The sequence below is a fragment of the Homarus americanus genome, unplaced genomic scaffold (assembly GCF_018991925.1).
Source record: "Homarus americanus isolate GMGI-L3 unplaced genomic scaffold, GMGI_Hamer_2.0 scaffold48354, whole genome shotgun sequence".
In the NCBI taxonomy this organism is placed as follows: Eukaryota; Metazoa; Arthropoda; class Malacostraca; order Decapoda; family Nephropidae; genus Homarus; species Homarus americanus.
Window position 1 is genome coordinate 7492854 of NW_024723833.1, and position 12894 is coordinate 7505747.

The following is a 12894-nucleotide window of genomic DNA, read 5'->3' on the forward strand; positions in this document are numbered from 1 at the left end:
GCGACTATGTCTGCTAAGTCTTTGTATAGTTAGTTCTCGTGGTTGGGGACTTTGTTGTGTCGTAAGCTCGCAACACTGAGAAATTTTACTCCGAGAAGTTTCCTTTGTCTTAACCTCACTTCAGATATCAATAACATTATAATACTATAGAAAATATGTGCTAGTGGTTGTTGGAGTTCGTTCTTGGAGGTTGGGGGTGTTGTTGGAGACTGGTGGTGATTGGTAGAGGAGGTTGGGTGGATACAGTTGAAGGGTGTTCATGACTGATGCAAACTGTTGTTGAAGGAAATTGGGGTCGTTGGAGGACTTACTTGGACGTTTCTTGGGTTTGCAGCACTTCTTGCCAGAAGGACAGAGGTCGTCGCCCTCCACCACCTCGTGACAGATGAGGGCGGCCAGGGCATGTAAACACTTTCCCGGGCAGTTCTCAGTGTCTGTGGCCGTGGCCAAAGAGTCCAGCAGCGCTGCAACAGACGCCACGCTTACTATGTGGCTACGCCTACTATACGGACATGCTTGTTATGTGACCATACTTACTGTGGCAATGCTGACTACAAGTTCATACTTGCTATGTGGTCATGATCACTGGGCCACACCGATTACTTGACCAATTTAACCAACAACCTAACAATGCGTGAACATGATGATAATGTGTTGCGGATTTTTTAGAACTTGTGGGTGATATCATAACTGCCACGTGTTGTACTTAGGTGAGCTTAATTAGTCTATACACGGGCCCGCCCACATCACAGTAATGAATTAACCACATATACCATACGCACCCCGCACTCTCTTTACCTTTGAGACTGACTAAGTCAAAGAAATTTTATAAGCAGGGGCAGATCCAGGAATATAAAAAAGATGGGGTCCAAGAAATTGTGGGTGCAGGAACATGGCGCGCACAGCGAGCCCACCCAGCTTCGCGTGGCAGCGTAAGAAAGATATATTTTTTTTATACCACCAAGTAGAGAAAATTCATTTTTATACGTAAACAAAGAAACTAATTTTCCTTCGAGACACAATGGCAATATTGAGGCCAAGTTATAGGGGAGTGTTGCCATCATAATCATCACTATTATCATTATCATTACCCATAATTACTTCCATTACCATCCAGTCACTGTAATTAGCATAGTAATCTATTATTATCGTACGTTACAAAACAGACCTTAGATCCTAGGAGATTCATACATTGTTACTGAAACTGAAAGAATACCTCTAACTCGTACTAAAATGGCATCACCATTATACTGAGACTATACCTTAAGTAGATACGTTTACTTAACACCAGATAATATAAACGTATAGAATATATTTTAAAAATTAATAAATCTTTTTCTGACCTGTCCTCTCTCTCACCACACACATCAATACACTTTTACCAACGCAACACGAGTGTGAATTAAACGAACACCTTCCCATTTCAGAGAGAGAGAGAGAGAGACCCGGGATGAAGCATGACGACTGACACACACACTTTGGTTCATCATTAGTTCCGGCGTCTCTCAGTCACGGGAAAGTTCACAACTGGGTCCAGCCACCGCAGTTACGGAGGATCATCGTATGATAAAAAAAATTCCTCGTAACTGATGAAACAAAAACGCATCTACCTGATTCACAAAGATTGCGACACAAAAGAGAGATAAATAAAGCGAAATAAAGAGAGAAAGGGAGAAATATAGAGAGAATGAATCATGCAAATAGTGATAAAGTGACTAGTACTATTATTCACGTAACACACACACACACACATACAGTAGTTCAGTACATCAAAGGCCACGGATGACAGCCACCTGGTTGTCAATATAAACTGGAGTCGATTTCACATTTTTTTCACACACGGGATGAAAGAAAGCAAACGAACAAAATAAAATAAAAGAAACAAATAAAAGATAAAGATAAATAAAGTAAGAAATATATAAGGATAATTATAAAAAAATAACAACATTCAACGCAAAAATAAACGAAAGAAATAGACATAAAAGTATAAATTAATACAAAATAAAAGTATAACTCAATAAAAATAAAAGTATTAATTAATAAAAAATTAAGTATAATTAATAAATAAATAAAAGTATAAATTAATAAAATTAAAGTATAGTTTAATAAAAAAATAATTAACAAATAAATCAAAGTACTTACATAAATTAATAAACAAAACTATAAACTGACACAGATCAAATGGTTCAAAAAAGTAATTTAATACTATTTATACGTATTTAAAGTAAAGTGATGACCGTTGAGAAGTAAAGGTTTGTTTGTGTCATCAGACCCACTTTCTCCAGGATCTCTTGACTCGCCTATTCTTTCTCTTTATTTACTCTTTATTCTTACTCTCCTCATGATTACTCTTATATTTTTTTTTATTCTTACTCTCTTGCTCTTTTACTCTCCCCCACAATCTCTCCCTCTCTCCCATTCTCTCTCACAGTCTCTCCCTGTCTCACATTTTCTCTCAGTGAGTCACAATAGGCCGGATGTCAGGTCCTGACTCTCAAAGGTTCATAAGTTAAAAATCTCTTCCTTTTCTAGGTGATGTGAGAACCTATCTTAACTGACTAACTCAAGCTTGTCTGACTCATTCAAGCTTAACTGGCTTACTCAAGCTTGTCCGACTTATTCAAGCTTAACTGACCCATTCAAGCTTTATCGACTCATTGAAGCTTGAATGATTCACTCAAGCTTGACCGGCTCAGCGAGTCAGATACGTTCTCACGTCTTTAGTTCAAGGGAAAATTTCGTACGAGTTGGTGAGAATCCGGAACTCAGAGCCGGATAGAAAGGAGGGCTGCCAGGCGTATGACGCTAGTGTCGTTTACCAGTCGAAGTGAGTCAAGGTCAAGCTGCTAGTTTAATTTATTACGTGAATTATATCCCAAACTGATTTTCATCCACGTCGAAATAACAATATTAGACTAACAATCAAAATAATAATAATAACAACAAACACAATAATAACGACACAACACTACTACTACTAATATAACAATAATACAATAGGAAAACCCAAACAAAAGTTAATTTGAGTGTAAAGGCCTTAATTAACGAAAACCTGAAATACTTGAGTACGATATCTTGAGTACAACAACTACTAACGAGATATACGATAATCTAACCCTCTTAAAAGTACGAGCTCTTCTTCAGGTACGATCAGTGGGACGATCTTGACACCAACGACTTGTACCCTTGACAGCGATGGTTGGTGGAGTAGAGATACAGTATAGTCTGTTAGGGGATACAGTATAATTTAACAAGGGACCTACTGTATACTCAAGCCTGGTTCACTAAGGTTAAAAAGAAAAAGTATGATATGGTTGTATAAGAAGAGATCAGTGTGTGCCTTATATATTAACATGTTGTGAGTTATATTGTGGATGAGAATAAAATGAAGAGGTGTAAAAAATGGGTCCCACCTTAGAACTGGGTCAAGCTGGGTGGATGCCTCGGGAGAGAACCTGCGACCAACGAGGAGAGGAAGTGAGCGTTGTATCCAAGGAATGTAGAGAATGCCTCGAACGGGAAGTGTGAAGAGGGTAAATCCTAACCTAACCTAAATGATGATGTACTATGGCTAAAGAAACCTCACACACACAGTCGAGGATGATGAACTGACTGGTGCACTAAACCGGGAAATTGAGGTTTTAAAAACATTTGGAAGAGAAGAAATACGAAGTGGGTGGTTGGTCACTAACGATGCATAGAGCTTTACACTTTTTTTTTTCCTGTTTGACACTGATAAGTATGGGTGTGAGGTGCGCCACCGCTTAACCGTGAGAGCAGTGTGTAAGGGGGCGGACGTGGCTGTTGTATTATATAAGAAGTTGTCAAGAAGTAAAGAATGAAGCTGAAAAAGGGAGCCTGGTCTTTTGGGTGAACTCACGACATAGTTGGTTGGAGCAGTGTTGGTTACGAGAGGTTAAGTGAGGTTAGGGTAGGGTAGGTTAAGTTAGGGTAGGGTAGGTAAAGTTAGGAAATAAGGTTCATGGCGGGAAATACTCTGAACACAACACAAGGAGGTGAAATAGTTCCGGAAATTCTCTAGGAAAAAGTAGTCATGCCGCAGCGTACGATAACTGTTATTCATCACAGGTCGTCGTTAGCTTAGCTGTGTATCTCTGGCCCAGGGTTACCAATGATACATAGGTTATTTCTAGTAGCCCATCAAACTCTCTCCCATGATTAAGCTCCAACAGAGAGGCTCAATAGTTCTATGCTAAATTATTACAGTAAGTGGTGAATATGTATCGAACTAACTAAATTTACACACGACACGGATAGCGGTGAATTAACACTAAAACTAGATAGCATTTAGGTGAATCCTGTCATACCCAGTTATGAATACAAACTAACATTCGAGAAGTCGGTCGAAATTCTATGCTTAACTCTATGCTCAAATCTGGCGGAAAGTCGGAATCTCGTTCAAGATAAACTCAAGATTCAAATTATGTGGGAAACGTCAGGATGTTGCAGCTGCTGTCATCAACCTTGGTAGGAAAAGCCGGGATGCCTTGTACTTGTACCAAAACTATAAGGTTTAAAATGAGGTGAGGGAAAAGCCGGGATGCCGCGCACGATAATAGTATGAATGAAATTTCGTGAGAAAACCCGAGATGCCACACACAATGATTACAGTGTCAAGGAGTCGTCATTGCCGAAGGGCTAATACAGTAGTCGTATTACGAACGTCGCCGTTGCCATTATGTCCATTAAAACGACCCGACCTGCTTCCTGACGTGACCAAGATAATCTCCAAGATGACCTGGAAAACTGATTACCTGGAACTCGACCCGGAACAACGTGACCTGCTAACACAATACTCTTTGGGTAATGTCATCCAAACAAAATCTACTAAAAAAAAAATACAAATAAACTAAAACACATTAACAAATACATAAAAATCTTTAATGAATAATTGAGGTCACTTGGTAGATTATAAAGAGGGTGGTTGACGTGTGTGACGAGAGAGTTAAAGAGCCAGGACGTAACCTGTTATTATTAGGCGGCGGGGTAGTACAGAGAGTAGTGCTCCCTAAAGGCGGCCAACAGTTGCTGCTCCCTACACTCTTCTTATACTATCATGTGTACTGCTGCGGATATTATTAGTTTATTAGAGTATTATCAATTACGTATATAAGGCATGAGTTCACGTCTGTCAGCTCCTGCCTCCTTCACCGGCTAACACAGTACGCTATGTGGACCACTGCCTGGGGGGGGTTTAAGAGAAGACGTGAACTGAATAGTCACAGATGAAGCCTCGCCCAGAGTCCCCGAATCTTAAAGGTTCAGATGACGATAATTACTGACATAACAAAGATATTAAACTGTACCCAACTGCACAAAAATAACGTACTCAAATAACACCAAAATGATAATCACATTCTAGCTACAGTATTAAGACTTTTTTTTAAGTAATATCCATCGTATGAGCCTTAGAGAACATCTACTCTACCCAAATAATTATGAGGTCTCGGGTCGTGGCTTATTTTAGGATAGTTTGGAGTGGTGAGACTAAGGTAGTTTATGGCAATTAAAATAAGATTATAGTTTACGTTGAGGTTAGACTTTTGGTTAGGTTAGGTTGAGGTTAGACTTTTGGTTAGGTTAGGTTAAGGGAGACAAATACGTTCCTGTCAATGGCTGCATAGAACACTGACCTTCCTTCATTTTCAAGGTCACGGGTTCGATTCCCCAGTCAGAGCGTCTTGAGTAAAAGATCTTATACCAGAGATAAAGACCATACTATGTACTCTTAGGAAACATAGAAAATTATTTCGTTTGAGGTGCACTACAGGTATTGGTTCACATTGTACGGGGTAATTAACGGGGGGGTAATTAAAGGGGATCCACACAGGTATAATGCACCACTTCTAACACAGTGGATAATTAGGATACAAATTTATGGTGGTAGTGATAGTCGTAGTGGTTATAATTGTGGTAGTGGTGGTTATATTTGTGGTAGTGGTGGTTATAACTGTGGTAGTGATAATGGTGTTAGTGGTAATGGTGGCTATAATTATTGTGGAAGTGGTGAAAGTAGTGATAAATATAGTATTGGTGGTGGTGTTGGTAATAGTGGTGGAATTGGTTATATCGGTTATGCTAAGGCAGTGGTGGCAGTGGGGAAGGAAGGGTTGGGGGTGAAAATGGTGTAAGTGGTGTCAGTAAGAGGGTTGTCAACGTTGTCAAGAAGTAACACAACGAAAGAAGCAACAGTATGGAAAACGCGAGGTGGGTTGGTCGCTAGCCAGAAAGTGGGGGAGGTGGGGAGGAGAGGGAGGAGGGAGGGGTAGATGGAGAGGAGGGAGGGGAAGAGGTGAGGGAGGGGTGGTAGTACCGTTACTTGGCGCAGATCCCGTTGTGTGACCCAGCACCACCACGACTACCACTACTGCTACCATAACTACCACTACCTTAAACCACGACCTACCATCACTACTACCATAACTACCACGACAACCACCACTACTACTACTACCACCATTACCACCACCACCACCATAACCACAACAACCACCACTGCTACCATAACTACCACTAACATATCCACCATAACAACTCTGGGGGAAAATAGACCTCCAATACGATAACTTGCTCTCTTAGGTACGACATGTAAACAAACGAAACAAAAGAACATCAAGGTGCACCAGTAACCAAACAGGTGTGTGTGGTGTAGTGGGTGCGTGACACTAAACTCGACTCCCGCGACTCTAATTTATACTTTCTTCTCTCTCAGAGGTCATGGAAGCTGTGGAAGAAAGCGCGAGAAAGCCACCACGACAAAACAACTTTCTTCTTTTTGCTGTGACGCCCATCTCCTGAGAACACGAAAGACCAGAGGGTAAAAATTACCTTAGTTACCCTCATATATAAGAACATACGCTTAGTTACTCAAATATATAAGAACATACAGTACACTAAGCTATCCTCATATACGGTATAAGAAATAAAAACGTATCTGATTCAAATAAGATTATTAAGACGCAGACACACTTTTTTTTTACATCTGGATCTCCATATTTCATTCTCTTGGGGAAGCTAAGAAGTTGATTAAATAATATATAAAACCTTTGAAGAATAATACAAAAATAAAGATTTCAATGCTATAAAAACCACCCATGAATTCTGTAAACGAAAAGTATGACTAAAGAAAAGAACATCGCTAAAAAACAAAACACGCCAACAAAAAAAAATCATCGTATAAAAAAACACGAAATCACAAAAAAATCCTGTATAAAAAATTCAAAACAAAACTCCTGACAGCAAACAGACTGACAGACAGACAAACACAGACAGACATAAGTTGTGGAAGAATCTTTATATCAACAGTACCCTGACAGTGAGTGAGTCGTCATGGCGGTAAGAGCTATAAACCGATGCCCTAAACTTAACCTAACCAACCCGGCGCTCCGTGGCGTCCCCTAACTGGTCTGAGTAAGCCTGGGTCCTGGAATAATGGAATCACAGAACCGTAAACTCGCGAGAAAAAAATAATGCTGATAAGTTTCGTGTTATTTGATCACCACGGATATATTTTCCCACCAATCGAATATTTGTTTGTCTTTGTATTTTTAGTATGAGAGAGAGAGAGAAGAGAGAGAGAGAGAGAGAGTCAGAGAGTGTCAGTGTGTGTGTGTGGAGAACCTCGGCCGACACACTGTACTACGCACCCTCACAGTAAACAGGTAAATCCCCCATTTTGGTCCACCAGCTGCGAGGAGAGACGTCCGCCTCCCCCTTATTGTGAACCAGTGAGACAAGACGGGTATATTTTCCCTATTGTGGTCCAGTTTCTTCCAGGGTCACTGACTTCCAAGACACCGTCAGTTAACCTCAAGGGTCACTGACCTTCAAGACACTGTCAGTTAACCTCAAGGGTCACTGACCTTCAAGACACTGTCAGTTAACCTCAAGGGTCACTGACCTTCAAGACACTGTCAGTTACCACCAGGGTCATTGACCTCCAAGACACTGTCAGTTAACCTCCAGGGTCACTGACCTCTAAGACACTGTCAGTTAACCTCAAGGGTCACTGACCTTCAAGACACTGTCAGTTACCTCCAGGGTCACTGACCTCTAAGACACTGTCAGTTAACCTCAAGGGTCACTGACCTTCAAGACACTGTCAGTTAACCTCCAGGGTCACTGACTTCCAAGACACTGTCAGTTACCTCCAGGGTCACTGACCTCCAAGACACTATCAGTTAACCTCCAGGGTCACTGACCTTCAAGACACTGTCAGTTACCACCAGGGTCATTGACCTCCAAGACACTGTCAGTTAACCTCCAGGGTCACTGACTTCCAAGACACTGTCAGTTACCTCCAGGGTTACTGACCTTCAAGACACTGTCAGCTACCACCAGGGTCACTGACCTCCAAGACACTGTCAGTTACCACCAGGGTCATTGACCTCCAAGACACTGTCAGCCTCCAGTCACTGACCTTCAAGATATTGTCAGTTACCTCCAGGGTCACTGACCTCCAAGACACTGTCAGTTACCTCCAGTGCCAGTTATCTAGAACACACTCTGGGTATAGACACCTTCCAGTCACCAATATAATGTCTCCCCTTAACTCAGGGCCTCCTAACGGGCGGGTGAGGTAAGCGCCGTGACCCTGGCTCTGGTGGTGGCACGCACCCAACAACACCTGCTGGGAAGGACGCCGGCCAGGGGACATTACCCCGGACCCGCCCCGCATGCCTCTGGTCCCTCTCATCCCAGGACGTCCCCGCCGAAGCTGCCGCTCCCCCCTATGGCTGTCGACATTTTGAAGGGAAGGAGTCCACTTGTCCCTCCCTGTAGGCCAAGCGTCCCTCATATTTCAATTTCCAAGACGTCCCCTCCGAAACTATCACGTCTTCAGATATCGCTCCACTCTCTGTAGCACCCCAAGAGTACACTGCCCTGTACTCACCCACAAAGTTGATGGGTTCCTATAGCTGTCCTCACCGCTTCTTGTTTCTTCCGTCAACTCATGAAACAAATTACACAACAATCCCACACCAAACACACCCCATATATACACACACATACACCACGCGTCTCACACAAACCATATGCATACCAAACACCATCTGCACACCACACCACAAACTACATATCAACCACTCACCTTATTTCATGTATATTATTACTACACACACACAAACACCATCTAAACACCACCCATCACACACCGAACATATTCTACGCCCCACACCAAGAACTCCTCAGACCTACACACTACCACTCCTACATTCCTGTGTCCTCGGTCACCCCATAGCACTTACCTACGTCTTGTCCCTCGTTCAGCTCATCATCATCATCATCATCATCATCATCATACACACACACACACACACACACACACACACACACACACACACGATTAATATATTCTAACCCCAGGACATAAGATTGACTACAAATTTGGTGTTTGTTGAGCAGTAATGACAAAAATGATGGTCCAATTTAAGATACACGACAGAGTGAATTTAAATAAGAAAAAATAATTGACCCTTAGCTCTAAACCTTTACTCACTCGTGAAAACAAAACAATAATATAGAGTTTAAAGCACTCTAGACTGTCCTAAAAGTCTTACATAAAACATAACTTAACATAAATACATAAACATATAAGCACTTACCGTTGTCTTAATGTGGATATAACGTTTTGTATTGAAGCAGAAGAAATGCATTGGGCCAGTAAAGCAGTCATGTACAGCAGTAGGTTTTATGTAGCTGCAGTAGACAGTTATCAGAGACAGTAAGGACAGGTAAGGATAAGATTCACCTGGTATTATTTACATGTGTACGTCACGTTACTGTCAGCTGGGTCTTGGATTTAAGGTTACGGAAATAACTGAGGCAATTGTCTTGTTAATGTGTTTTCCAGTCAAGTATCTCTGCTAATCATCTGTTGTCTCTTAGAATCTCATGAAAATCTCTGTCTCTCTCTCATCTTAGTCTCCCTCTCTAACTCTCAGCTCAGTCTCTCTTAGTTGAGCGATTATCGTCTCTGAGCATAGTACTACCAGTCTAGGCGTGAGGATGTCTTTAATAATAACTTCTATCACCGAATCTCTCACCACGCTTCATAACATGGCAATAAAAACCCACACGTCAAACTCCCTGACTTATAAGGTAAGGTAAGGTAAGGTGTACCCAGAGTCAGGCGAGTAGGACGGTCAGCTCTGTCTGTATATATACATTCACCATGATAGCCTCTAAAGCTACTGTATTTCAGGGTCAGGAAGTTAGAAATACAACTGGGAAAGTCTCCAACTGACGTATCTTGGCACTGCACTATGGTGGTTTGTTTTAAAGGTCATTAAGTAATGCCTAAATACAATGCTATCACTAACGATGGGCAAAGCCTCCACCGCCCCTCACCAAACTCCAAGGAGCCGTAGCTCTGTACAGCAAAGATAAATAAAGCTTTCGGAAAACTTTGAAAATCAAAACATTTATAAAGCTGTTGTAAAATCCTGAAATCTGATGATAACTAAAAAAGCTTTGTATAAAAAAAACAAGTCCAAACTCCTTAAGTCTACTGTCACTTCAAAAGCAAATCCAAGGCCCCTGTTCAGTCATTAGTCATTTATAATAAGCAGAGACAGAAGGTTTAAGAAGTCCTCATACGCTATAAATTCATCGGTATACAGGATAGGATGTAAATATCAGGTATATACAATAGATCCTTATGTACAGGACAAGAAACTTCGTCACTACAGGCTTGTCAATTCGTCCCCACCCAGCATGAAAGTAATGTGAGGATGGACACTTACTAGATAAGATCTGGGGAGAGATGGACGTAGGCATGGTGGTGTCTGCTGCTGTGTGCTCCACTGACACACACAGCAATAACAGCAGCAACGCAGCCACCGTCGACAGGATATTTGCTGTGGCGTGGTACATGGTGGTGACTTGCGTAAGTAGGTCTGTTTACAGTGGTACGCTGGTAACGCCGTTCGTTCTTACCGTGGTGACCCAATGACACACTGGATTGTCTATAGTACTGACCAACTGTTAGTTTCGTCTCTTTCGGGAATGACTCCTTCGTGTTTTGTCGTCACGGTGAAGACCTGGTGAAACTGATCTCCTTATTGTGGTGCCCTAATGACACTCTGATCTCTCTTAGAAAAGGTCCTCTGGGGGATCACACCTCGAGCTTTCTATTGAGGACCTGTCCACACGACTGTCTCTTAACAGCTGCCTGGAGAGAGGGGGGAGGACACTGGTCGCTCTACAGGAGAGTTCCAGACGACACACTGGTCTCCCTACAGTAGGTCCTTCTAGGTTCACATTCTGTCCTCACGTCAGGCGTCAAACTTCCACTGTTCATCCCAACTTCAGCTAAAGGCACACGAGGCCCTACTGAACACCCTTGTCTCTGTTCCCAAGACTACTAGCGTAGTTAGTTCCACAGGTATAGGCTCCAGCTGCTGTGGTGCGTCCTCACAACACACACGGTGCAGGAGTGGCCGAATAAGGCAGACAGGAAGTTCACCTCTTAGGCATGATGAAGGGTATGCGTGTGTGTGTGTGTGTCTGGGTCTCACTCACACCACCTGGCCTCGCGTTCCGAGATCTCACTTCCTCGGCTTCGTGTTCTTGGCCTCGCGTACTTGAGGTCTCGCTCCACCTGCGGGTGTAACACAAACAGGTAAGAGTATGTCATCACAGCTGAGCAAAACACACACACACAAACACAATCGACACGTGAACGGGCCGAGCGAATCACGTCCACAATACACACATTAATACACAATATATCATGAAAGTCCTGCAGGGAGAATTACATAACATACAGTAATATTAAATAAGGGAGAATAACATTATTAAATTAAACACAAAACAATAAATAAATCAGAATAAACAAAGAAAAATAAATATAGACTTAGTAACAGCGCTTAATAAAGGATACTAAATAAAACAAATAACAAACAAAGGCGATTAATAACATCACATCATAAATTACATAAACTAATATGATAAAAATGGAAGAATAACAAGAAGAGAACACACACTAACAATGGAGGACAAATAAAATAATAAAACTGACATAACACAAGACCAAATACATCGATAAGAAAGATTTCCCTCATAACCTGCTATTTATGTAAAGAAAATACCAAACTAATATTTATAATCTATTTTAACATTTTACTTGGTTTAATCTTTTCTACTTTGTTGTTAACTGTACACACTCTCTCTCTCTCTCTCTCTCTCTCTCTCTCTCTCTCTCTCTCTCTCTCGTTAATGGTGTTCAGTGAAAGTATCTAGTTAAGTACACTTTTTGGGATGTGTCATTTACTAGCTAAAGCTTAAGTCAACTATGAGTTTTATAGATAAAACTTTTAGTACTGTAGCCCCAGTTTACACATTATGACGCAGTAAACCCGACGAAGTGGAAGGAGGAGAGGAAGAAAGAAGAGGAGATGCAGGAGAGGGGGTGGGGTGGGTGGGAGGAGGAGCCAGTGACCGAGAAGTTTAGACTGTCTCGCTCCTCACTTCCTTGATACTGAGGTGCAGGGTGTTTTCTCCTCCACTCGCCGGTCACTCGCGCGCCCTTTACTCGGTCAAGTTCTCGGCCGCCATGTTGGAACACGTCATCATCAGCTGACGAAATATAAACAATGGCTACCACTCAGCTCATGGACTGTTAGAAATGTTGCCATGTGTTCAGATAGAGTAATATAACCCTGTAGGTGTCGAAAAGCTGACTTGATGTGATGTAAACATACCCTTACGATCAGCTGACATGACATAAACATACCCTTACGATCAGCTGACATGACATAAACATACCCTTACGATCAGCTGACATGACATAAACATACCCTTACGATCAGCTGACATGACATAAACAAACCCTTACGATCAGCTGACATGACATAAACAAACCCGTATGAT

The 12894-nt window shown here is 41.8% G+C and overlaps 1 protein-coding gene across 1 annotated transcript in view; it reads right to left on the reverse strand.

The window, feature by feature from the left end:
* Positions 1-12894, reverse strand: part of LOC121863852 (protein masquerade-like) — a 37861-nt gene that overhangs the window by 10832 nt on the left and 14135 nt on the right. The window contains 2 exon segments of the mRNA XM_042362737.1: positions 312-464; positions 10767-11623. Of these exon segments, the coding sequence (XP_042218671.1) occupies positions 312-464; positions 10767-10896 (283 nt within the window). The 5' untranslated portion in view covers positions 10897-11623.